The 27,818-nt window shown below is 43.1% G+C and overlaps 1 protein-coding gene across 1 annotated transcript; it reads left to right on the top strand.

Moving 5' to 3' along the window:
• ZC3H14 (zinc finger CCCH-type containing 14) lies at positions 1-27,671 on the top strand. The gene is made up of 17 exons (XM_033141527.1): positions 1-117; positions 3,331-3,373; positions 4,822-4,936; positions 6,462-6,502; positions 6,838-7,033; positions 8,482-8,902; positions 14,435-14,595; positions 15,612-15,712; positions 17,541-17,696; positions 18,407-18,481; positions 20,486-20,645; positions 21,427-21,650; positions 22,547-22,667; positions 24,664-24,800; positions 26,116-26,210; positions 27,033-27,139; positions 27,395-27,671. The coding sequence occupies exons 1-17, from the start codon at positions 82-84 to the stop codon at positions 27,399-27,401; spliced, it is 2,196 nt and encodes a 731-aa protein (XP_032997418.1). The 5' UTR covers positions 1-81; the 3' UTR covers positions 27,402-27,671.
• Positions 27,672-27,818: the final 147 nt, after the last annotated feature.

Raw genomic sequence — 27,818 nt, 5'->3', positions numbered from 1 at the left:
TGGGCCTAGCTCACTTGTTTGGTTTCCCTCACCATCACCCCCGCGCGCGGCAGGAGCGGGACGGGAGACCGGTCCGAGGCCATGGAGATCGGCACCGAGATAAGCCGCAAGATCCGGGTGAGAGGCGGGGCCGCGGGCGGGGGGGGGGGGAAAGGGCAGCCAGGAGGAGAAGGGGGAAGCCGGGCGGGGTGAAAAGGAAAAGAGGGTCTCGTCGTCGTCCCCAACTTCGGGGTGGGCCCACACCCGTCGCCCCGCCAGGAAACCCCATGGGCGGGTTTGGGGCGGGGGGCAAGGCCCTTCCTCCTGGCAAACTGGAGGCGGCGACGGAGAGGCTTCCCCCGCGACGCCCTTCGACCCGGAGTCTTCTCCAGCCTCCAGAGCTTGATGTGTGACCCACAGGACAAATCCGAGCTCTCACCCCCCCCCACCCAGGGCTTGTGGGGTTGCTCTGCCTATTTAGATATCCTGACAGATAATACCCACCCACACCACGCACTTGTAGGGCAGAGAGATGTGGGAAGACTTGTACCTGCCTGCCTGCCTGGATATTGCATCCCCCCCCAAAAAAGCTCATATAGTACTATGGAAACACGCATCCTCCTCCGTCTTAACCATCCTCCGCTGCAAAAGGCCAAAACTTTATTGCTTTGTTTTCGCTCCCCCCACCCCCATCCCCGTGTTCCTACGTAGCCAGCAAAACAACAACAAAGCCCGGGTTCAAATTCTCCGCCAAGTACTGAAAGCCCACTGGGTAACTTTGGGCAAAGTCGCTACCTCTCCATACCTAACATGCCTTACATGTTTTGAGGGTGAAAAGGGCAGGGGAGAACCATGTAAATGTCACATGAGCTCCATGGATGAAAGATGTGGGGTATGGATATTAGGAGGTATTTGAATACAGTCTTCGCTAGAAGAAATCTAATATCAGAATGGGAGGTGGGCATTTTTTGTTCTTTACCCGCTTGCCCAAGTAGCCCCGATAACCCCCCCCCCCTACGTGTTTCAGAAGGTTGAAAGACCTTTGAGCAGATTTTGACGGAGGGGTGAGTGGGAATGATTGTAGATTGTTTTTCCTCAGTTCTGCTGACAAAAGTCCTTCTGTCATTGGGCAGGCCATATTGGATACCATCTATAATGAGTAAAATAAAATAAATATTTTTAAACCAGACCTTGCCCCCTTGATTTTGGGAACTTGTTTACTCTGTTCAGATGCATCTCTGTGGAAATTGCAGAATGGAGTGACTTCTAGTCGCTCAAAAGTAAAGTGTTGGCTTTTGGGGGTCTCCTGCAGAATTTCCCACCACAACGCTGCAATGATAGGAAAAGAAACAACAGAATTTTCCAAAACCAGCCAGTGTAATTTTATTCATTACGCAATTCCTAAAGGTAGGACAACCCTCCTAGGACCTGGACCTGTAGCTCAGTCACCATAGAAACCATAGCACAGAACAAACATCCTTATGATTTGATTAGGCAGAAAGTCATAGAGATGACACAATGCCTCAGAAATCCATATACAGTGGTTCAATAATGCAGAATTCCTCATTTCCGTTTGCAGAACAAATTTTGGAGACCTGCACTGCTTCAACTGAAGTGTACCAAATCTGCAAATATATTAAGAGGAATAAATATTTCACAGAAAGCTAGTTCTTTCAACCTTCTTAGCCTGGAAAGTGATTTGAATATGTGTAAATCCCAACAGAATGTGTCATTATTTGGTAAATTTTCAATGATTTGCTTTGGCTTGTGTGTTGGGGTTGTATGATTCCCTTGTAAAAAATATTTTGCTGTGCATGGGTGAATTGCTTTTAAATCATTATTTTTGAGCCACCATGACTAATTTATTTTATTTAAGTAAAGTTTCTCAATGTTTTTAGGGTGAATACCTAGAAGAAGGGATAAACATCTTTTAAATAAACAAATGGTGCTGGACACCTTCTATTTCCTGAACAGTCATGCACACGTAACTGATTGCTGTAAAAATTCAAACGCATTGATTTTCAAATGCAAATAGCCTTTATGTAACCTAGGAGTATGATCTAAAATATTTGAACATGTAGCCCATACACCTTTTGCACTGCAGAATTATGTCTGTTTACAGACAAAATACTGATTTCTATATTTCATCACAGAATTCAAGGTAGAGTAAATAAATATTCAGAACTTTCTACAATCAGTGATTAATAGTTACTTGGCAAAATAGTGTTTCTTCATGGAATGGAAGTGCAGTAAATCACATGTTGTTTAGTAAGTAGAATTTCAAATATTTGTGATTTGAGAACAAAAAGCACTGCAGAGATCAGGTTGTTGGAGAGATCAGTGGATGATCCTAGTGAAATGGGGGAGGATGTCTCCCAGAGTATAGCACATGTGGGACCTTGTTAGACCCTGGATTCAGTAGTAAGCACACAGTACACAACTTGGGTCATGCCTGTCTTCAGAAGTCATATACTTCCCCCCTCCCCCGCAAGGTTTTTTCCCTCTAGCATAGAAAAGCAACCTTTAATACAGTTAGTTGCAAACCGGTTTTAAGATGTTATAAGTATAGGCTTTAACATGTTTTGATTCAGATTTCCTCTCAGACTTTTTAGTCAATAATAATACAGTATGTTTATTTTTAGAAGCAATATGTAATTCTTATCCACCTAGGTATAAAGCAAACGGTCCTTTCTCTATGCCACCAGCTGTAAGGATACTCACAAAACAAACACACTGAATCTCCAAATCATCCTTTATTTTACAAAATGCTTGCCATGAGTCCAGTTGTCGAGGAAGGCAGGAATCTTTGCATTTAAAAGTTGCTTGCAAGTAAAATGTGAGTGTGCAGGATTGCAGTCTTAAAGCCTTAACTCTCCATGAAAGCTATAGCTAAATACAGTCCTTTGTTTTTTATAATTTTGTATGGAAAGCCTCTATATAATGATGAACTTATATTAGTAGATTGTGTTTATATGATAACAATATGTTTACATTAGCCCACCTGCAGCACAGGAAGGAATATTATATTGGAGTCTGTCACTCCCTACTGAAACGCAATCTGAGTCCATGTAACAGCTGCATATTGTTTTCCTTTTTACGCCTGTCTCCATTTTTCAACCCTTCCTCTTGATGTTGAATTTTAGGTTGTAAAGTACCATGCCCGCTGATGGCACTGTCTAAATTAAGTCTAAATTAATAATGTTTTGTTACCATTTGCATCAGGCAGTCCCTCAATGTCAACAAACTCATTTAAACCTTGGTTTTGAGTTTGAGACTTCTAGAGCAACTTCAGAATGCCTTTTGTTTGAAACCATGCAATCCTAAATGACTGCTCTTCTGTTCTTCATATAGAGTGCTATAAAAGGAAAGCTACAGGAACTGGGAGCATATGTTGGTAAGTTTATTGTGCCTTTAATTGTAAAAATAGGGCATAACTATGCATTTTACTCAGAAGTAAGTCCCATTTTATTCAGTGGGGCTTCCTGCCAGGTAAATGGGAATAGGATTGCAGATCTAGTTTGGGGTTATTTTCTTACATGTATGTACAAAGACTGTTCACCATTTGTTATTACTACCAAGTATCCCATAATGGTTTATAATGTAAGCAGGTGCCACATTTCCCATCACTATATCTCCATGCTGAGGAAAACAGCACCTATTGAATTTCTGTCTGTTCCACAGTTGTTAAAGGCATTGAGCCAGGATGGGGAACCCGTGACTTTCCAGATGAACTCCTACTCCCATCAGCCCCAGTCAGCATTGCCTATAGTAAGGGATTATGGGAGTTGTACTTCAGCAGCATCTGGAAGGCCACAGGTTCGTCAACTTTGGTATTGGCCTGCTACCATCTCTCAGCCTAACCCATGGGTAGGCAAACTAAGGCCTGGGGGCTGGATCCGGTCCAATCGCCTTCTAAATCTGGCCCGCAGACGGTCTGGGAATCAGCATGTTTTTACTTGAGTAGAATGTGTCCTTTTATTTAAAATGCATCTCTGGGTTATTTGTGGGGCATAGGAATTCGTTCCTTTTTTCTCTCCAAAATATAGTCTGGCCCCCCACAAGGTCTGAGGGACAGTGGACCGACCCCCTGCTGAAAAAGTTGGCCCATCCCTGGCCTAACCTGTCTCACACTGTAGCCATCAGGATACAGGGGGAAAGGCTTTTATGCAACCCTAATAACCTTGGTGTGCATTTCTGTGTAACTCTTGTGTGTTTTGTTTTTAATTGTAAAGTGTGTGGTTGTAGGTGCTATAGATATAATAATGAGCACATATCCAAAGCAGATGTGCCACGTTTTTCTTCATATATGCTTCCCCTTACTGGTGGGCATTGAAAATAAAATCAGGAAATAAGAAAATAAAAAGGAAATTCCGTACCACAAACTTAGTAAAAAAAAAAAAAAAACCACAATAAAACATAGGCTAGGGAAGGGAAGAAAAGAAGACCCTTCCAAGAACTCCATATTAAGTATTCCTATGCACTTCCACTTGGAATTAAGTCCCACAGAATTCAATGGTGCTTAATCCCAACTAAAGCATGCATAGAATTGTGCTGCAGGGCCTTTTGCCATCAGGGCTACTGTTTGCAACCAGCAACATCTATGTTCTAATAGTGTCCCTTTAATCTATACCCCTGGGAGTCTTACTAATGGCCAAAATAAATGGCTTCATACTGTCTCTGGTCCATGCCATTTCCTGTAATGATTCTGTTTCTTTTCTTGTTCTATGCCTGGGATAATCTGAAAATTGCCCTCTCCCTTTTTTATGACTGTTTCGTAGTCAAGCTCTACAGCTGCCCTTAAAACATATAACATCCAGTTATATTTCCCTTTCTTTAAATCAGATGAAGAGCTGCCTGATTATATCATGGTCATGGTGGCCAACAAGAAGAGCCAGGAGCAGATGACGGAGGACCTTTCCCTCTTTCTAGGAAACAACACTGTGAGATTCACTGTATGGTATGTTTCTCATCCCTCTAATTCTTTGAACTATAATTCTTTGGTAGTCTGATCCTGAAACCTTCTCCACGACTAGATGAGTGCTTAGGTCAGGGCACATGAATACCCTTCACCTGTACAACATTGCAAAATAAAGCCATCCAAGGCGGATGAGCTTGTGGAAATGGCCAGGACTAGGGGGTTCAGCTTATTTTTCAGGTGCTGAGCAAATGTGTCATGGCATAAGAACTGGTTCCATTTCACAGAAGGAAGAATGCTATGGTTTGACCATCTCCTTTTCCTGAATTTGAATGGTAAAGCTGATGCATCTTAAAACTCATGAACTAGTTCTATGTACTGAGTCATTTTATGGTTGGCTTTTACCTTAGTTGTCAAATGAAGTATAACTTCCAGCTTGATGTTGCTAGGAGAACAACTCAGTTTTCCGAGTTTCCCCACCCACCCACCCACCCACCCACCCATTTCCTGGACCCTCCTTTGAAACGGGTCAGTGCATCTGCTGTTGTTACGTGTGATACATGTGCTGTTTGGTATTCTTCCAATTTTGCACTGAAATGCTGAATTCAAAGCACAAGAGGCATCTATGTGGATATGCCTTTAGCTGATGGTATTGATAAAAACGGGGGTCAGAAAAAATAATAAAACTATTACTTTGAGTGGTATGTTACTTTCGCTGGGGTTGTGAATATGTGCTGCAGAAGCTCAGTCAAGCAGTTAAGCTCACCACAGAAAACAGCCATGCAGCAGAGTTGTCTTTACTAGGCCAACATCAACACTCACCCACACTATTTACAGATGTTACATATGTCTTCTCTCTCTGAGCCCAGAGGCGGTCTTTGATTCATACTCCTTGCTGAACGAAGTTCTAAGTCAATTTGCAGAATCCTGCAACAGCTTAGAGTTCTGTGAGTCCTGAAGTGTGGCCTTTCTCTCAGACAAGTTCTTCACAAAGTGTTTGGACAACTCCACAGTGCTGCAACAGCCAACTTCCAACAACTCACACAGTATATTTTAAGCTAAGCCCTTTTTTATATACACAAAGTTACTTGCCAAATCTGCCAACAAGATGCCTGCAGGTGCTGACTCATGGATAATTAACTCAATAACTGCATTCCTTAACAAGTTTGAGAGTTGATGATTTGTTCTCATTGACCTAGAACAGTGTTTCTCAAGCTTGGTTCTCCAGCTGTTGTTGAACTCAACTCCCATCATCCCTTACCACTGGTCCTGCTAGCTAGGGTTGATGGGAGTTGTAGTCCAACAACAGCTGGAGACCCAAGCTCAAGAAACACTGATCTAGAAAATTTGATGGCAGAGCAGGGTCTTGAATTTGGTTTCCAGTATTCCAATCCAGTGTGCTACACTGCATTGCACTTGCCTCCATGCTGATAACTTGCATTCAGAAAGTCATTTGCTCTTTATTCTAAATTTGATGACACTAATCAACATAACAAAGTGACATATCCCTTCAGAAACTGCATTTGAAACAGATGTTAGCCATTAAAACATTTTCCTTATTTTTCAGGCTTCATGGTGTGCTAGATAAGCTTCGGTCTGTAACTACAGGTAAATAAAGGAAAGAGAACTTGCCTTATTGTTTGGAAATTAAGCATCTTCAGTAAGAGTTAACGTGTGTATGCTTTCATTTACATTTCAGACATTAAAAATAATTATTGTTGTGTGTCGTTATGTAAGAGTTTATTTGTTATGACTGTACAGAAATTAGAATTTTAAGAAACGTTCTCATGCAAACAGGAAATATTATTTTGAAAACATATATTACTCAATGTGAACTGAAGGAAGTGCATTTCTATCAAGATCTGCAGTGGAACATATTTTACAGTTGTGTGTAAATACTTCATTGAACTTTGAAATAAGATAAGGAATACCTGTATCTCCAGAACCTACCAACTTAAAATCTTCTGAATCGAACATCTTTGAGAGCAGTTTGCCTTCTGTCAAAAGCATTTCAAGTGGAAATGAGGAGAGAAGTGGGGAGGAAGTCCTACAGCCCCTTACAGTCTCAAGTTCTCGACCAGAAAGGAGTGACTCTCGAGTTTCAACCAGCTCCCAGGAACAGAAAATTGCTGCTTCCCGGTAAGGTTCTCATGTCTTAAAAACCAGTAACACATAGTGGTTATTTATTCACTCATTTGTTCATTGCATTTATGTATTGCTTTTCTGCCAAGCCACCCAATTGCTATTTACAATTTTGAAATGCTAAAATAAATAGAGCAGTAATACTGCCTTATTGGACATCATCTTTTGAACAGCACAATTGTAACACCGCTTAGAAACACTGATGATTAAGTGGTGTGTGTTTGCATGCACCTTAAATAGCAACAACAACATTCTCATATGAAATAAAGCCTTGTGGGAGCCTTGGTAAATGCATTCCATAGGTTGTGCTTGTCTCACACATTGATAGTTTGGTGTTGAAGCTGATCATCAACCTGGAGGACTTTTGAAAGAGGTTAGGGACATTGTGCCCCAGAAGTCTCAAGGGCAACCTGGAACAACACAAGCAGCAGCATAAAATCTGTGATGTGGGTTTTCTTGGGGCAGGCAGAAAGAATTGTTTTGAATGGGAAAATTTGAATCTGAACATTTCTAATGAGGATAATTTGCACCGGGAAATTTTCATTTGGTCTAGAGAATTATCTAAATCAGCATGCTTATTTTACTTGAATTTAGTAAGCTGAGCTGAAAACTTTGAAATTACCAAGCTTGCCTGACTTTATTGGTATCAGTTCATTGTTATTAATTAACTTAGGAAATGCAAAAAAATTCCACCCCACATTATTGGCAGAGATCTTACTGTGAGCAGGGAATAGTGGTCAGCTAAAGTTCCTTGATTCAAGAGTTGCCATTAGGTCTGACCAGCTGCTTAGATGAGGTTGCTGGTTGCTTGCAACCATATTCAGGTGCAGTTGGAGTCTCAGTGAACCACAAGTCAGATTAGAAAGTTTTATGCAAAATAATTAAAAAGAAAACAATTTTCCTTCATCATAGCAAAGTTTCTAACTTAGGGGAAGAGTTTCAACAATTCAGGTTTGAAAGGGGTGTGTATAAACCTGTATGGTACTATACAGTTTGTGGTGATGTTAGAAGAAATGAGTGTCTAGTATGGAAATAGAAAAACAGCAACTGTTTTTTCACCCTGTATGTAATTTCCCACATGAAATGGACTGAGTAGGTTCTAAACTAAACATGTAGGTTTCACAACTTAAAACAAGAATTTGTGTGGTCATTGTGACCTCTAGTAGCCCATGTACATGGGTTTTTTCTGGTCTTCTCAGTCATTCCAGTGGGGTTAGAATTGCCCCAAAGCAGCAGAAGCAAAAATAGATTTTTCATTCAATTTAGGATTGGGTTGACCCTGAAGCACCTTATAGCAATTCACGCCTCTTCATAGGTGAGGACTACCTGGAACAAAGCTGTGAAAGTTTGACAAATATGTTCTTATGCTCCCTGCTCAATTTGGAGGGTTCAAGCAAGCATTTTCTTGACATGAGGTAGAGGTAACATTCTCTCTTCTCACGCAGGCAGCCTCGCCAAGACACTTCCCCATCTCTCCTGATGTCAACTGTGAAACCTCTCAGGGAGCTGTCCCCCTTGGAAGCTGTGATCGACATTAAGCCTGAGCCGGATGACCTCATTGATGAAGACCTCAATTTTGTGCAGGAGAATCGGCTGCCCCGGAAGAAACCTCTCGTGACGGTGACTTACGGTTCCTCCCGCCCATCTGCTGAAATCTACCGCCCACCAGCAAGCCGAGGTGCAGAAGGCAACATGCCCTTTCAGAGAATGCCACAACAGAGTAGCATACAGACTGACAAGCAGCTCGACATGCAGGGCGGCAGGTCACTGGAAGCCGTCCAGCTCTGCGATCCAGACGTGTTTGGCAGCTTGGCTGAGAGTTACAGGCCCACTGCCAAAGGGAATGCTGATAAAATTAGCAGTGAGGTAAGTATGTAAGCCCAAGCTATGCCGGTAATTTAACATGTACTCAACAAACGGAGATCACCATGGACACTTGGAGTCCCCTGTTCTAAACATAGCAAGAGTGGACAAAAATATCTCACGCATGGCATCTAAACCTCGTGACATCCAGATTCTAGTTGCTTTAGTGACTAGGGGGTGAAAAATGTGTGTGTGTGTGGTGTTAGCCTTAAATAGGGTGAATAGCAGTTGTAGCTGGGCCTTGCATGAATGTTATGTGTCCATTTTTCTTTGGTTTGTTCATTGGCTAATACAAAATAAGAGGATTTCAAGTTTTCTGTCTTTGGGGAGCTCTTGTCACACTGATGTGTCTAACTGGAACTCCTTCATGTTGTAGAATATTCTGGAGAATGCTCCTGGGCAATAGTCTTCAATGTTTCCAGACCCAGCACTCGCCTTTAACCCAATGTAATGCATTTGCAGACCCATTTCTTAATTTTTACTCAATATTTGTATGGTGCTGTTGAGACCCACCTTAGATCAGGCCACAGCCTGATAGTTATTCCCAACCCTCCAGTTGAAGACCAATGGTCTAAGGTGTACATTCACTTATCCAGAGAGTCAGTGTGGTATAGTGATTAGAACGCCACGACCTAGGTTCAAATTCCCACTCATCCGTGAGCATGGCCTAGTCTCCATATCTAAGCCTAACCCTACATCACAGGGTTGTTGTGAAGATAAAGTGGAAGGAACCTTGTATGGCACCTAAGTGCCTTGAAAAGAGAGAGGGGTCATAAATAGATAGGCACAGATTGCAGCAGTGTATGAGCTAAGAGTGCGCCTGAGTTCACACTCGGCACTCTTGATGGGCCAGCTGTCATTCAGAGAAGTTTGACTGCATTTGCTGACCTTGTCACTGAGCAACCCTGAACATTTGCGAGGAAAAATGAGAGTTCCTTGGAATGAGGTTTGAAAATCATCATACTAAGCTGAACTTGAGGGCTGCTGTTTATCTGGCTGCTGTTCTTAGAACCTTGCCTGTTCAAGTTGTGTGACTTTTGGTTTCCAGATCCCTGCATATTCTAGAGTTGGTCACTGAATCTGCTTGTGGTCAATCCCAGCATTAGCTCTCTAGTCTTTTGTAGAGCAAAGCACACTGTAGGAAAGCAAATGGGATGAGTGGATATGTGGCTTTCAGTACCTATTTGCCCCATATTCTAATGGCACAATATCCTTGTGACCACTTGTTCTACACTCTCGGTGGCTGCTTCCTCCACCCCAGATCTTTTAGAAGGGCATATAAGTATTATTGTTTGTTTTAAATAATTGGTTTCAGTTTGGGATCCTCATGTAGAAAGCCTTTGGTTCAAGCCAAGGGTGGGGAACCTCAGGCCCAGGGGCCATTTGGGTCCCTCCAGGCCTCTGCCTCTGGCCCTGAGGTTCTCCCCAGGCCACACCCCCTTCTGAGGTCAAATGCTTCATCAACCCTTCTATGCTCCCTCCTGCAGTGGCTGCATGAAGAAACTAGCCTACTGTACAATGGTAATAGTTTCATTTTTTGCTTTGTCAGCTTTTTCCTTTGGCCTCACCCACCTCTGGCATGTGACCACTGGAAGATAACCTGGGCGGGAATGTGATCCCCTGACTTAAGTTGTCATAGCCAATAGCCCCAGAGGAGAAAAGAGTTTTTGTATACATAATCTGTGTCTGGGAGGCTTGAAGTCGATGAGGGTGAACAAACTGAAACTCCAGACAAGACAGACATATGTATGCCTGTATGTATTCATTGTTAATCATATTTGTTAGACCCCCCTTCATAAAACAGGTTCTCTAGGCATTGTATGCAGTCCATTAAAAACATAAGAATGATTCAGTAAAAAAAAAAATCCAATGAATCTTAAAAAAAAAAAACTAACACGGCAAGAAACAGAAATACTGAAAGGCCAACCCAATCAAAGAAAATATAGACCACATGAGCTGAAAACAGCGAGCAAATACTGCAGTTAGCACTATCAGCTGTAGCACAGGGACTAAACTAATGAGATCTTTAAAAAGGCCTGGGAGAACAAAAAAAAAGTCTTAGCCCAGTAGCAGAAGGATGACAAAGAAAGCTTCCTTAGAGACATCACATCCTTCAAGATGGAGGCACTTCCAATGGAGAGGGCACACAGAGAAGGACCTCTGTAGATGACCTCAGGGTTTGGACAGGTGGTGCTGATGATCCTGGGCAAGGAGCTCAACCTGTTTGGATAGACTTACCCTCCCCAGAAGCAACAGGTTCACAGCTTGGGTGTGCTGCTAGAACTGTCTCTGCTCTTGCATGTGGAAGTGACAACAGTGCCCTGGACTGCCTTTGACCAACTCCATCTGATTTGCCAGCTGTTCTCTTTCCAGGAGAAATCAAATCTAGCATGGTTATTTCTAGGTTGGATTACTCTAATGTGCCTTATACTGTATGGAGCTGCAATCCAGGAATTTCAAGCGATTCAGAATGCTGGGGCCCATAGTTCTTGCCTGGGGCCAGCAGGGTCTACCATTTTACACCTATTTTGTACAAGCTTCATTGCTACAAATTTGCTTTCAAGCTCAATTCCAGGCGCTGGCCTTGACCTTCAAAACTGGCATGGGACCAATGTACCTTGTGGATCATCTTCTCTCTGAACCTGCATGAGATCTTGGCTCAGTTTTTAATACCACTTTCACTGTCCTCCCATCAGCGGAGCTGCAGTTGGTGTAGTGGCACCTGTACTTTGGAACAACCCCCTTAATGAGCAGGCACATCAAACTGTTTTAGACCAGCTGACCATTTTTAGTCAAGTGCCTTCAGATAATGTCTGCTGGTGTGTTTTATCGGTGTTGTCGTTTCTAAGACTGTATTTTACATTATTGTGGTGTTGCATCTTTGAAAGGCATGGAACGGCAGGATATAAATATTAAATGAATAAATAATAAAATACCGCCCCTTGTCACGTCTGCCTCTCCTTTTCCCATGGTCTCCTCTGTCAAAATTTTGTAAAGCCTTTGGGACATTAGAAAACCCTGATACGTCACTCCATATATCAGTGCATACATTGATGGCGGTAAGCAGAACCACTAATGGGAAGTGGGAGACTTGTGAGTTCTTCCTCAGGTTACAGTTTCAATCCATTTTATAACTTGAGTAGTGTGTTATTTTAAAAATAAATTGTTGTTTAGTTGTTTAGTTGTGTCTGACTCTTCGAGACCCCATGGACCAGAGCACGCCAGGCACTCCTGTCTTCCACTGCCTCCTGCAGTTTGGTCATCAGTGGATTATTTTGGAAGGACCAGCACTAGCTTATTGCAAAGTATTAAAATAAGTCACACATGTTGTAGGTGCCCTTCTCAACAAATCCCCCACTCTTAACAGTTAATCATACAAAATTGAGAATCTTGCTCTGGACCTGCTCTTCGCAGTCTCATCTAGCTAATCTCACCATATTTGGGCTGTCATGATATTAGCTACTGGTTCCTTTCCTTCATGACGGATGTGGCTCTCCTGTCCTTTTTTGCTGTGTGTTAGTGTCTTCTGCATTCACCCATTGTGTAAAGGGGGCAGGATACTATCAATCATTACATTCTTAGGTATGGGTGACTAAGTGGCTGGGAGTATAAATATAAATTTGTTTTCTTTAGAGGGCAGATTTCTAACTTCCCTGGTTGTGAATGTACATATTGATTGGGGGGGCGGGGAGAGAGAATGCAAGAAGGACTTGCCAAATAACTTTTGTTATTTAGCAGGTGATAATTTCTTTATTGTACATGAGTTTCTGGCTTTCCATCTTGGGGCTCATCCAGACACCCTTTTGTGCTGTGTTTCTAGGCACACATCTACTGTGTCCAAGTCCTTTATTCTTTTTTTGCCCTGGCACTTTCCCTGCCCAAACCAGCTATTTACCCCTGAACCAGAGCAATCTGCAATCTGCATAAAGCCCTAATTGCTCTTTGTTCTGATCCAGCATTAAAACAGGTTTTCGCTGGAAAGGGCCAGGGCATTAAAAAACAAAAAACAAAAAGCCACGCTTGGACATGGCACTTTAAAGCTTGGATCTGTGCCTAGGAAGTGTGGGGCAAAAGGTTAGTGTGGATGAGCCCCTAGTCTTTGACCAGGCTGCCCTTCATGCGTATTCACAAACACTCATTCTGTCTCTCACTGCTCTTCCTGTATTCTCCTCCCGCCTCGCTGCCTCTGACTTTTGCAGTAAGTCAGCCAAGTAAATCTGCACAAATTTTGCCCTAGCATCCATAATTCTTGGTGAATTATTTTAGAATTTGGATTTTTTTAAAATGCAAGCTGCCTTGATGAAGGTGATTGCCCTTTTTTTGTTCTTGTGTGTTTTGCTTTTAAAGCTGTATCCTGCATGCATTCTTTCCCTCCAGCTCTTCCTTTTGTGAGTTACTGATGAAAGTGTCATGGATTTGAACAAAGGGGACTCAGACTGAAAATCCACAAAGCTCATTGGGCAACCATAGTGATTGACACTCCGCTTTCCCTCCTTCACAGAGCTGTTGTGAGGATAAAATGGAGAAACCACCCACCTGCTCTTGTGAGCTCCTTGAGGGGAAAGCAGGGTGTGAATGTGATAAAGGTTGAAAACCCAACCTGACCCACCCATTGTGCTAAGAACCTCTTGTTGCAGTGGGATCCTGAGGTTATCCTGAAAATGGGACAGGTTGGGGTAACAGGAAGAGGAACAAAACAAAACAAAACGAGCTCAGCTCCCCAAGAAAAAGTCCACTGAACACCTGCCATTGCTTTTAAATATAGTGTGGGGAGTTTGACTAATTGATCCACTGGGAACCAGCCACCTCGCTGATTCCAAAACAACTTTCCGAAGCAAAATTGGAGGGGGCAGGTGGATGAGAAAGAAGTGAGGACTTCCTGTGGTAGATGTTGGCTTTGAGTGGTACAGCAGGGCAAATTTGGTGATCATCTAAATCACTCTTGGGGTGAAGGGAACTAAGGCCTGAACACAGCATAGTACTTGTGAATCTGGGTGCCGTTTCTGGAATTTTAACAGCTTGTTCAGAACATATTATGTTGCACTTTAGAAAACGTCATGTTTCTTCAAAGATTAAGTACATGCTTTTGATCCATCCAGTTGTCCACATTTGCATGCATGTGTGTGTTTAAAGTTTTACACACACGTAATCATACCTTTCTCTGTATATTCACCAAGAAATATGCATGATGTTTAGGAAATTCAACACAGGAAATTCAACACAGGAAAACCTCTACATGATGTTTAGGAAATTCAACACAGGAAAACCCCTTAGGGATTCAGGAGCAAGCAGGGGTATAATTGTGATTACTTCATGTTACATGGGTTTTTTTGGGGGGGGGGGGTTGGCTTGTTAACAGGCTTCACTCACAATCAGGCATGGAAAACACATGTCTTTTGGACATTGGGAAAACCAGCCACTTTTTCAAAGCAAAGTCAATGATAGTTACGTTGTCCTGGAAATGCCTGCCTTAAAGGGGATGCTACAGATTTCTCAAACAAAAACGTATCAAATAAATTATCGTATTGCTTGCAGGAAGAAAACTTGAGGAAGAGAAAACTCCCAGTTGTAAGCTCTGTAGTTCGAGTGAAACGGTTCAGCAACGATGGAGAGGAGGAGGAGGAAGAGGAAGACTGTGGACTCCGTCTGGGAGGCATCTCCAGCAGCGTCTCTGTGCCTGCAAAACCTGAGAGAAGGTACCTAAGAATTGTGGGGTTTGAATTAGGCCAAAGAAAGTAAGCATCAAAATAGATTGTCCTGAGTTCCGGATGTGCCTAAGCTGTTTCTGGGTGTCTGGCCACATTGCAAGATCAAATGATGCCATATGCCCAGGAAAATACAATAGAAGGAATTTTGTTGCCATCGTATTGCTTGATTATTTAAGGCCTGGCTTTTACAGTAAATGATTGCTTATGGAGGAGAAAACAAATACAAGCCCTGGCAACCTGGGAGTAGCACGCTAGTAGGAACTGCTGCCATTGCTGCAGGGTGATCAAGTGGGGAGAGGAATTGCCAACCTAACCAGAAACTGATGGGTAGGAGATGCCTCGGTGAGCATTGTGTGAACCCATAGTTGCTGACTTATCACGCCGCTGGTGTCAAGAGGTCATGTGACCTGCATGTTTAAAAGTGCTGACTAGGGTGTCCTCCACCTCCCAGGCCAACAACCAGCTGCTATAATGGTGGGACTTCCCTTCCACCTTAGCTTCTGTGCAGTGTTTTCCCAGCAGTACCTCGCAGGCCAGTGCTGATCTCAAGGTGTATTTTGCTGCGGATCCAAAAGTTGGGTCCAACAGTTATTTCATTATGTTTGCCGAAAAGGGAATGAGGTCAGAAAGGACTACAGAAGATCAGGAGCGCATCCATATTGGCCTCTGCTGCCGCCACAGCAGAAGCGTGATTTCTGCAGTCGCCGGATGTATGGCAGGGGATTGCAGAATATTGAAGGGTGCCTTCTGTGTGGAGATGAATGCCAGGAGGAGAGAAATCAGTCATATTTCAGTAATAGGATGTGTGGCTCATAGAGTAGCACAGAAGGTGATGGACGCAATAGGGCAGCTGATGATTAGATAACTCCAAAAATTCTCATCTGTGCACCTCGTGAGGATTTCAGCCAAGCTTTTGAAAACACAGCTTAGCAATACTTCACTCTTCTATAGTTCTACAATGACAAATTAATTTCCTTGTATCTTTTTTTGTTCAATCCCTCCAGGCCTTCGCTGCCGCCTAACAAACAGGCCAATAAGAATTTAATATTGAAAGCTATCTCTGAAGCCCAGGAATCTGTTACAAAGACAACAAATTATTCTGCAGGTAAGTGACTGTAGTTTGACAGGGACATGTGAGCTCCAAGCCCAGTTTAGTAAGTCCGAATGAGTCGAGACACAGGAAGATAAACCTAAACAGCAACGTATCCAGAAGATCACTGCCACTACCTGTGGCATGAGTCACAATGGTTTTCTATCTTACTACAACTACAAGTGTTCTAAGTTAGGATGTTTGTGAGAGCCAGTGTGGTGTAGTGGTTAAGAGCAGTAGACTCATAATCTGTGGAACCGGGTTTGCGTCTCCGCTCCTCCACATGCAGCTGCTGGCTGACCTTGGGCTAGTCACACTTCTTTGAAGTCTCTCAGCCCCACTCACCTCACAGTGTGTTTGTTGTGGGGGAGGAAAGGAAAGGAGAATGTTGGCCGCTTTGAGACTCCTTCGGGTAGTGATAAAGCGGGATATCAAATCTAAACTCTTCTTCTTCTTATCTTTGATTATTGCTGTTTGGGTCATAGGAAGCTGCTTTCTACCGTGTCAGACTATTGGTCCATTTAGTTCAGTATTGTCAAACCTGATTGGCAGCGACTCTCCAGTGGCATGAGACACAAGGGATTGAACTTAAGATCTGTTGTGAATGCTCACTGTGCTTATTTTGCATATGTTTAAGTTTTAACATCAGGCAACACACCGAGCATCTGATGAGGTGGACTTTAGTCCCTGAAAGATTCATCCATGTTAAGGTGCCACTGCTTGTTGTTTTAGCTGCAGTAGACTTAATGTTGCTGCCCCTCTGGAAATGGTTTTTGGTTTGACGCTGCAAACACCAGCCCCACAGATCAGTTTTCATTGCGAGATCACAAGTGAGATGTTTGCTGCAGAGCTGGCACCAAATGGTGCTGCAAGTGAACAGAAGCCCCACTTGTTACAGAAAAGCTCCCACAGTCTCTCTTATGCCCTATCTATACCCTGGACTAACAGACATGTCTATTTGCACATTTATTGAAGCTTATTCCCAGGGAAGTGTGGATTGCAGGCTAAAGCTGGGATCCGTAGTGCTGTGAGAGAACTAGAAGTACCCAACACAGAATTTTCAGTACAATTAGCAGGATTCTTTGGGGGAAACCATGATGGTTAAGCAGGTATAAATCTTACTTTAAGGTCAATGTGCAGATCGGTCCTTAAGTCTTTGAAATATTTCTGTATTTCCCTGATGGGATTTACATTCCACCTTTCCTAGCAGAAGGTTTTCAAGATTGCTTGCAGCTTTAAGGACTACATTGCAATAGTTTTAAAAAAAACAACCATGAAATGGAGCGTTGAAACCACACATTAATGTTCTAGCACTATAGCCTTGCTGAGAATTTAAAGCTCGCTGTAATCTTCTGGCATTGGCAGGAAGGGCCTTCAGTGGCTCCCCCTCCAGTAAGAAAGGACGGTGAGAAGTGCTGGCAAATGTTCTTGCCCCCTGGATGATGATACTGTATTAGCATCCAGATGGAAGCATCAGTGCAACCGGACAGTTTTATCATTTCTCTGCTGGCTGTCTTAGGCAGTGTGTCAGCTAACATTTGACTGAGACAAATGTTCTCCAAACCAACACATTCAAGTGAAAGCAGAAGTATAGATGGTGTAAAAGACAAAGCAGCAGGTTCGTGGAGTGATAAAAGGGTAGCTTATTAATTAATGTCTTGAGTTAATTTCGTGCCAGAAATCCGTCTGAAAGCCAAACTTATAAGGTTAGAAATTGCTGCTTCTTTTGGCATGTTTATCTGGATTTTTAGAGAATGCAATTAACTTTTGTGATAATGTAATGAATCACTTGTTCTTTGCATATCAGCCTTTGATTGTTTTTTTGTTTTTTATTTGTGGAAAGTGCCAGCAAAGCAGACAGTTCCTGTGGCTCCCAGAACCCGGACATCTCAGGAGGAAACCTTTCTGGAAGTGATGCATGGCCAGAGCCGGCCATCCAGAGGGAACTCCCAGATACAGGAAGAGGAGCCAAAGGAACAAGCATTAGGGAGACTTCCAGGTGATGCTGAATAAAGTGCTCTGTTCTCAAGGAGAGGTTAATTCTGTTCTCCAGCCCAAAAATGTGTGTTATGCTGCAGGCACATGTAATTCTGTTGAACAGAAATCTCAACCCAATAAGCCTCAGATTCTTGTGTGTTGCTCTTTCATTTCCTCACTATAATGAGGGAGAGGGGAAGACACCTTTTCTGTTATTGGACTGCTTCTGTGAAACCCACCAGCAGGGCTTAAAGTCTCTTTTCCCACCAATCTGGCAACTGGAATTCAGTGGCATTCATTGCCTCTATATACGGAGATGTTCCAATTAGCCATTATGGGGTAGCTATCCAATTAGCCAAGGGTGGACCTATCTATCCATCTTAAATTTGCCTAATCCCCTTTTAAAGGCACCCAAGGTAATGTTGACTCTATGAGATAAAACCAGCTACAGAGCAGGGAGGCTGTGCAGAAGCCCAAATTCCACTTCCAGTCTCTCTAGGTAGAATCCAAGAGTAAAGTATTGATCAAATAGGTCCATAGAAGAGGAGGCAGAAATCTAGCATTGTGCAGATGACTAGAATAAGTGGAAGCTGATTGTAAGAGAATCCCGTGCCTTGCGAGGGGTGGGAGAGCACTTGTTAAGAATAGAGTTGCAGGAAGTGACTGCACAGCTGTCCCTTAATTTGAGTTGAACAGGCAGTAAAATACTTTTTCATTCCACATTTATTTTAGGAACCCAGCAAAGGCAGCTCTTTTCTCGTCTCCAGATCGAACCGGCCATTGGAGAAGCATTACAAAAGGCACAAGGTTAGTTTTGGTTTTTATTAAGAAAAAGAAAGGCTTCCCAAATCCACTAGCTGCCAAAAATCTGTATTTTTTAGGTTTGAAACAGTGCCATTTAACTTTTATTAGGTTAAAGTCCAAATCTTATTTGAAAAACTTAAGTCCCTTCAGTGTTTTGCTAATGGGAAGGTACTTATTTTGTCACCTGCTGTCAAAGCCAATCCTGAGTGGACTTTGTGTTACTATGTCCAATGTTGATGCATTACTTTTGTGTTGAAGAAAGAAGCATAAATTACTTTTATTTCAGATTGTAGCAAACTGTGGATTTCTTTTGAAGGCCTTCATTTGACTGCGTGGTCTGAAGCACAGATCCATTCATTCTGTTTGCCCTGAAAGCCCTCTTGGGAGCTTCTCTGAGGAAAGTCCAGTTTAAATAGATGGAATCAAGCAGATGGATTATTGGGCTGGCACCATTTATTTCAGTGAGATTTGCACAGGGGGAAATTCCTGATGGGTCACATCAAAGGCATTCGTTCTGATTGCACTGTAAAAGCCACCTTTGTTCAAGCAATTAATCTTAGATAGCTTTCCACACAACATCCCGTGTACTTAAGGGGTGCTTTTAATTCAGTCATGCAGTGGGCTGCACAGGTTGGCCATCCACCCTGTGCTCCCCTATTTTGCTTGCTCTCTCTTTCCCCACCAATGCCACTCTTGCTCATTTAACATCCAATGCTAGTTGCTTCTCCTAGCGCAGAGGTAGCGGCAGGAATAGGACTGTGCACATTACCAGCACAGCGCTGTGCCACGTTTAACACTGTGCGCTGCAGCCGTTGCAAAGTGTGGTTTCTCGTGTATCCACTCATGTATCCATGAAAGGACCACTGGTCCAGGAAGCATATGAACTGAATTAGCAGCCTGTCTAGTGCAGTGCCATCTTGACTTCAGTGGCTGCTTGCACAGGCAACTCCCCACTTACTCTGAGGTTACATTCTGAGCCCCCGCACACATAAGGACTATAGCATCTAGATCAAGGGAAGTAATAGTACCACTGTATTCTGCTCTGGTCAGACCTCACCTGGAATACTGTGTCCAGTTCTGGGCACCACAGTTCAAGAAGGATACTGACAAGCTGGAACGTGTCCAGAGGAGGGCAACCAAAATGGTCAAAGGCCTGGAAACGATGCCTTATGAGGAACGGCTTAGGGAGCTGGGTATGTTTAGCCTGGAGAAGAGAAGGTTGAGGGGGGATATGATAGCCATGTTCAAATATACAAAAGGATGTCATATGGAGGAGGGAGAAAGGTTGTTTTCTGCTGCTCCAGAGAAGCGGACACGGGGCAGTGGATTCAAACTACAAGAAAGAAGATTCCACCTAAATATTAGGAAGAACTTCCTGACAGTAAGAGCTGTTCGACAGTGGAATTTGCTGTCAAGGAGTGTGGTGGAGTCTCCTTCTTTGGAGGTCTTTAAGTGGAGGCTTCACAGCCATCTGTCAGGAATGCTTTGATGGTGTTTCCTGCTTGGCAGGGGGTTGGACTGGATGGCCCTTGTGGTCTCTTCCAACTCTATGATTCTAAGTGAAATGTGCGTTAGTCGGAAGCCCACTACAGTAAATGCAGCTTCCCACCTAACAGCTGTTGAGTAGGGTAGTGTGGGAGCAGTGAGAGCTCCTGTGTGCCATTTGGGGCCCTTGGAGTCTTTTTTTCTGGACTTTTGGCTCACTAGCATCCTCTTTGGGCTCTGGGAGGGTCTCCTCACAAGCCACAAGGACTTTCCAGCTCTCCTACAATTTCAGGTTAAAATTGATAGATTGATTTCCTGGTGCTGCGTGTATATGTGGTTGCACGCAAGTGAGGGGATGCCTGTACAGTTCTGTTCCTGCTGCAGGGGAAAATATGCTAGTTTAATGCTCAACTGGGCAGGCTGCGTGACTTTGCTTATCCTCATTAAAGAGCTCCACACTTGTCCCTGTGCTTGAGTTACAATAGCCTGATTCAAACACTTCTGCTATTTTCTCTGGCTTAGATTACTATGACTTGGAATCGATGGTCCACACAGACACCAGATCGTTTATCTTGAAGAAGCCCAAGCTGTCTGAGGAGATAATGGTGCCCCAGAATCTGGAAGTGAGTAAGAGGGCCTCGGAGGCCTTACAGGCACTCTCAGGACGGCTCATACAGACAAGGTAAAAAGTTGTTCCTTAAATCAATTGATTGAATGTGCCGAAAGGACCCACCTACAAAAGCAGCTGAGGGCAGGTCATTGTGCCTGTGCCATGTCCTTATTGGGTGCAATCAGATAGTAGGAAAATAGCCCTCTCCTGCTTGTTGTTCCTCAGAAACTGGTGTCCAGAGGCATGATCATAAATACAGCTGTTGTGACCAGTAGCCACTGACAATCTTAATTTTTCACAAATGTGTTTAATTCCTTATTAAAACCATCTTAAACAGGTGCCCACCACCCTGCCTTGTGATAGCAAGAAGCCTACTTACTGTGTCCCTGTATGAGTCACAGTTCTGGATGGGCCTTCTGATTGGAAGAGCAGTGACTCATACAGACTCGGCCAATCATTCGCCTCTGGGGGCAGGAAATCCTTTGGGTCTCATATCCTGCTTGGAGACCTCCCAAAGGCATCTGCATGGCCACTAAGAAAGACAATGCTCAGCTAGAGAGGCCTCTAGTCTGGTCCATCAGGAATCTTATGTTCTCTCCTTAAAGAAACTGAGAGGGCAGCATCTTTTCTATTTTAGCTTAGAAAAAAAGCATTTCTCAGTTGCCAGAAGTTTAAGGAAAGTGGTTTAGAGATAAGAACGTATCTTTAAAAAAACAAAGCAGTCTTTTGTCAACAGAAAACTTTCACAGATTGTCATGAATTGGGTGTGAATGTGTTGTATTGTTGCACATTTAGTCGGCTGTTTGTTTCAGTAGCTTTGACGTTCCTTCTGGGTTCCCCTCTCTCATCTCAGGGAGCAGCTTGTGCAGCCAGAGAAGCCTGCTAGTCCGAAGTTCATAGTCACCTTGGACGGAGTCCCCAGCCCGCCAGGATACTTGTCTGATCAAGAGGAGGAGGAAATGAGTCTCATGGAAGGAGTAAAGCCAGTTGCCCCCAAAGCAACAGCCAACAAAGGATTAAGAAGCCTTCGTGCGCAACAGATGCACATTATATCCAGACAGCTGGAGAGCACCGATGGTAACAGTCCATCCCCAGTGGATAAGCATCTTTTGTTAGCTTCGTTGCAAAGCTTCTTTATTTGCATTGCTTTCTTTGGGCAACTTGAGCTGAGCACAAGGCAGGAAGGAATGCAGTGACTGAACTGCAGCCTAAGTTCCCATGGCAGGTTTCTTTTCTAACAGACCTCTCAACATTGGGAAGAACACAGCTTTGATTCCCACCCTCACCGTTGTCTACGTCTAATTAGCAAACAGCACTGGCCCTGGTTGGATGCACCACATTTAAGGCAGTGGTCGGGGAGTTGCAGTCCTGCAGATATTGCCAGATTACAACTCCCGTCATCCCTGGCCATTGGCCATGCACCTGGTGAGGCTTATGACAGTTGGAGCACAACATCATCTGAAGGGATCACCACTTTTTCCAACCCTGCATTCCTGATTTATTGGAAGCTCATCTGGGACTGAAGCAGCAAACAGTAGAATCTAAGTCCTGGGGGGTGGCCAGTTATGATCATCTCTACTGTTTGGATCAGGAGCCACAGGCTATACAGTTGCCTAGGACGGAAATGCTTCTGTCCCAGAGATGAAATCATGGGCCAGGAGTTATTTCCCCATGTCACATGTGTAACTGCAGCTGGTTGTGTGTTGTATTTTTCAATCACTGCTGCCTTATAATTATTGTTTTTTTATTTTAAACAAATATTCTGTTTATTTTTCTTCTCTTGACTTGGAGGCCTAGGTGGGGCAGGGAATATTTTAAATAAATAGCATACCCCATCACATTTTGACACTTTTGAGTCTCAAATTTGCATGGTTTTGATGCGGGTAAATAATCCCTGTGATGGAAACGGGTCTTAAATTTGAACAGCCAAAACACTTGAGATCAACTGGAGCCTCTTTGCTTTCTCTCTGCAGTGGAGATGGAGGATGTTGGTGCCCTGCACAAAGCAGAAAAAGTACCCGAGCGCTGCAAGTATTGGCCCGCCTGCAAAAATGGAGATGAATGTGCCTTCCATCACCCCACATTGCCATGCAAGTTAGTGGTACAAATGCTTCTTGGTGCAGTTGGCCCTCCTGGTCTTCAGGCACAGCATTCACAAAAAAATAGCTTCTCTCCCTGTCCTCTCCTCTTTATTAGTCCTGAGCAAAAGCCTCCACTGCACTGGAATGAAATTTCCTTGCCACGGGTTTTGGCAATGGCCACTAGCTTAAAGGGCCAAAGGGGATTGGACAGAGGCAAGGAGGAGGAGAGGTTTGCCATTGGCTATTTGTTATAATACCTAATCAAAGTTCCAGGGTCAGGACAGTTTGTTTCTGAAGACCAGGCAGAGGGATTATATTGGAAGGGCAATTGCCTTTCTGTCAGCTTGTGTGCTTCGCAAAAGCCGTTGACTGACCACAGTAGTAAACAGGATGCTCGACTAGATGGGGTCTGATTGAGCAGGCTGCTGCACAAAAGTTTCTGGGAGAGAAAGGGGGTGGATCTGATCATGGGTCTTCAGCTCTGCTTCCTAACAGCTGTGGAGTTAGTTGGCTTCTTGCATCACCACAGTAGAACAGGTGTAGCCAAACAGGTGTAGCGTAGTCAGGGTTTCATGTACCCAACCGAGGCTAAAGTTGAGGGACCCTACGGCTCAAGGCAGCATGGCCAATGGTCAGGGGTGATGGGAGACACAGGCTAACAACATCCAGAGCGACACAGGTTCCCAGTCCTCAAACTAGGGCCATCAAATTACACACTAAAAAAGTGTTTTCTGTGACCTGTGGACATTATGCAAATGGAGCATGTTCACTAGCTTGAATAATTGATTCTAATTTTACTAGCCAAGGGAATGAGCACAGAGCTATGCCAGACTCTTGACATTTAAGAATCTATTCCTCACGAGCTCTGCAGCGCAGGGAGAATTTAGGGGAGAAAAGAGATCTCTCCCTTCATGATGGGCATTCAGAGGCAGGTCATCACTGGATCTGATTTACTGTTGTCATTGGCTTTCTATCTAGCAAGCACATTTATTGGACTCCTGTTACCCTTTTCTCCCTCCCTCTGATAGTCCCCTACTGGGAACATTCAGATTGTCTACTCCTTTGGGGCAGTGACCTTTATTGATGACGCTACAGAGATCACAATTATTGTTATATTCTGGGGTACAAGAAGCCCTGCCGAAACTACAGCTGTTTGACTGGGGATGTGTGTCTGCAACTAAGGGGGTTGAAACAAAGTCACCTGTTGTGCTAAGACAATATTGGCCCTTCCAGAAAAAAGTATTTACACATTGTGAAGAAAATAGCTGTGAGAAATATATACTATAGAAGTATATATTTAATTGTGATAGAGTCAAATCATTAAGAAAAGAGGGAATACAATTAATACTATATGACTGTGAGGTATATATAGTACAGCAAGGTTTGGGGGAAGAGCTGAAAAGCTGTTTTTAGTGTTTCAGAAGGCATTGCTACCTCATATATTGTAATCTAAAAAATCCACAAAACATAGAATGAAATAGGGTCACTGCAGAGGGCTGAGTGCTCATGATGATGTGGCAGTGTCAACTCCAGTTCTTAATCCACAAACATCAGATCAGTTCTCTAGAGGTCTGACAACTAACATTCCCCCCCCTTCAGTTCAGCATTGAGTAGGCCCCTTTGTATGTCCACTGACATCATTGGGAGCCATTTTTGGCCCTTTTATGCCCATTTTGGAGTTTGGGGATTTCATTGGAAAACCCCAGACATTACCAATTTGGTAGACCTTGATTTTGGCACACGTGCAACTTTATGTTGTTGTTGTTGCTTTAAACTCCCTAGAATTGGCTTGCAGATTTCTGCCCATTCATTATTTGAACATGGAAAGCACTCGAAGCCAGAGGGTTTTTCAAAAAATCGGAATTCTAGCCCGAGAGCACCAATGTCTTGGTTTAAGTAAAACTATATTTGATGCCAGGGATGAGGACTGAAGTATAAACACAGGTGTTATTTTGAAAGTGAGTGCATTCTAACAAGTTTACCCAGCAGCTTTGCCTTTCACATTCCAGAGTCTTTCCCAACTGCAAATTTGCTGACAAATGCTTGTTCATCCATCCAAATTGTAAATACGATGCCAAGTGCACCAAGCCAGATTGCCCCTACACTCATGCCAGTCGGCGGACCCCACTGCCTCCTCCTAAACCAGGTAAAGATTTATTGCTATTCCAGGTTTTGATGTGGGCTTGCTGGGAAGAATGTGCTGGTGACAGCAGAATCTGATCTAGTGAAACCAAAGGCTGGTTGCTTGTGGGTTTCCCAGAGGCATCCGATTGGCCAAGTTGGGAAAGAAGATACTGAACTAGATGGACCTTTGATTGGTGGAGCAGGGCTCTTCTTAGGTTCCTCCTGCCTCTGCTATCAATTGGGGCAGTTGTTGATTCTGATCTACACACACACACACACACACACACACACACACTGTCACTCCTGGATGGCTGAAACAATTGTTGAAAATGCAACAAAGCAGCACAGCGGCACACCAGACTTGCCATTTGCTAACGACAAAAGAAAAGTCCAGCAGCAAATCCGCTGTGCCAAACCACGACGTAAAAAGTTTGCAGTGCTCTTCAACAGCTCTGCCTTCCCCCTACTACCACTGCCAAAAAAGCATAAAACAAAATATGCCAGGCCAACAGCTCTGCCAACCAGTGTGTTGCAAACAATCATGAATGTATAAGATAAAATCATGTTGCAACTGTTGGTAGTCGTGACCATTGCAGTCTGCGGTATGCATGTTTCATAATGTTTTGGTTGCAGCAGCGCAGGCTGCTGAATGATAATTTAAAAGACATCACAAAGTTGTCTTTTTAACATAAGAGGAGGCAGGCCCAGGTCTCTGAACTCAGCCTTATCCCACAAGGACTGACAGCAGCTTGTGGGGTGGTGGGAAGGCGCTCCCCTTCTTTGCCTAGCTCATTGCTGCTGCTTCTAGCAAATATTATGGCTAGCCAATTCCTTGCCCTCCTTGGAGGACCAAAGACTCCCAGTCTCTGTTTCCCCACCCCCACCCCCCTTGCTTTTCAGCTTGGAAACAACTTTGTGGCGCAACATGATTTGAGCTATATTTTCCCCTTTCACAGACCATGAAATTTTACAGAAAGCTGTGTTTTGAACACAGATGGAGAAATGGTTATGTGTTTTTGTCAATGTTGCGTTTTTCTGAAGCAACCTGAATTTTGGTTTTGAACTGCTTATTTATTCATTACATTTATATCTGGTCTGTCATAATTTTATGGGATTTGAAGCAAATGGACCTACAGTCTCCCATCCAGACACTGACCAGATCCAGACCATCTTAGTGCAGCAAGGTGGTTGTCTCACTTGCCTCCAGAAACAATTTCATGCAGTTGAACTTTAGGAACTGAAATTGCAGTCTTTTTGAATGTTGTCAATACACATGAAACCATTCACTGTTGTGTCTGGTATCAGTCACTTCCCTCCTCTATTAATTGGTTTTACAGCTCCATCTCCAGCACCGCCAACATCTTCTAACAGCCAACTCTGTCGATTCTTCCCTGCTTGTAAGAAAATGGAATGCCCTTTCTACCATCCCAAAGTAAGTATACTATATTTTCATTTCCTCTGCAGGGGAGTTTCAAAAAGTTGGGATGAAGTTTTAAGTGGAACTCATTCTGCTCCCAGGGAATATGAAATATTAGCCCAGCCCTGTTAAATAATCACTAATAATATTTTGAGCCTTCAAGAGTACCTTATGCTTAACTTGACAACATCTGTGTGCATCAACCTGGAAGGAGGGCTAAGCACAGGCCTATGGTCTTGTTATACTCTGTTTGCAATTTATACGCACTTTATTTTAGAATTTAACTATTGTCAAATCCAATTGTGCCCCCCTTCTCCTGTTCCACCCTTTGTCCCTCGCTGTTCCAAAGGATCCCCCAACCCCCTGGAGCAGATTTGAGGGACAGCGGTAGGGGAGACCAGAGGAAAGGGGGAAATAAGTGAAAATGGACTTCCCCTTCCGTGGTAGGATTTGGTTGCCATATGCATATTCATTCCTTGATGTATGCAGCATCAAGTGGTGATATGCATCTGTGAATGAACCGTCGATAACAATCCAGACGGGAATTTCATATCACCTTATAAATACAATGTTTTTACATTGACTCAGTTCACATATTCATCAGGTGCTATTCATCAAGTGAATTTTATTGAACTGGTTCGAAGGATTTGTAGTAGTCAATCAACCACAGAAATCTTCCACTCTATGTTAAGATAAGTCATATTTGAAAGGTTGTATTAAAGGTATGCTGTACTTCAAATGGAAATGTGCAAGTAGTGTACGCTCTATAGATTCGACTAAACAGGCAGAACTGAACTCCCTTGCCATTGCCTATTCTCAGTCCTGTTATTTTCTTAGCATTGCAGGTTTAACACTCAGTGTACCAGAGTCGACTGTACGTTTTACCATCCTTCTGTTTCTGTACCACCACGTCATGCCTTAAAATGGACCCGAACCCAAACTAGGTAATGTATTTCTCTTACTCTGTTAAATTGCACATGCTAATCAAACATGAAAATGCACAATCATTTTGCTCAACAAGCTGTTAGGCAAAAACTGCAAGAAACTTGAGTAAGAGCAGTTCTTCATTATATGTTGAGAACTCATTTTTCAGTGTTTTGCTCTTCCTAATTTTGAAATATATGGGGATTGGTGATTTTTAGGGCAGAATGATAATTATCATGACACATTTTCTAATTTTCTGTATTTATTTTTTTCAGTGAATAATTTGCACAACCCCATGATACACCAATGTACAATGATGGGCAGATACTCACTGACGGAACAAGATGCTGTAAAAGCTATTGCATATGCCAGGCTTTGAATCTATATTGTTTCATAAAATGAAGTTGATTGCCTACTTGAAATGTGAAATTTTCAAAACTTGTATATTTAATAACTGGTTTTACATATTTTTACTGTAAAAATGTCAGTAGGGAAGAGGATTTTGCTTTAACATTAATAAAAAATGTCAAGGCATGGTTATTGTCCTACTTACGTTGGGCCAGTAAGTTTCTCCTTTTGCTCACAATTTTACAAATCTCCTTTGGACTATCCATTCCAAGACTGGAAAAAATTACTGCATTACAAAGAAATGGTTTGTTTTGGGAAATCGTTGTTAAAGTAATATAACTCATATGTGCT

This window comes from Lacerta agilis, chromosome 1 (genome assembly GCF_009819535.1).
Source record: "Lacerta agilis isolate rLacAgi1 chromosome 1, rLacAgi1.pri, whole genome shotgun sequence".
Taxonomy (NCBI): Eukaryota; Metazoa; Chordata; class Lepidosauria; order Squamata; family Lacertidae; genus Lacerta; species Lacerta agilis.
Note: the sequence above shows the minus strand (reverse complement) of the source record. Positions and strands in the feature narration are given on the sequence as shown.

Bases quoted from the DNA above. Each gene is read 5' to 3' on its own strand.
- ZC3H14 (XM_033141527.1), top strand. From the start codon at position 82: ATGGAGATCGGCACCGAGATAAGCCGCAAGATCCGG. The intron at 7,034-8,481 runs GTAAGGTTCTCA...CTTCTCACGCAG, and splicing joins CAGAAAATTGCTGCTTCCCG to GCAGCCTCGCCAAGACACTT. The intron at 26,211-27,032 runs GTAAGTATACTA...TTATTTTCTTAG, and splicing joins GCCCTTTCTACCATCCCAAA to CATTGCAGGTTTAACACTCA.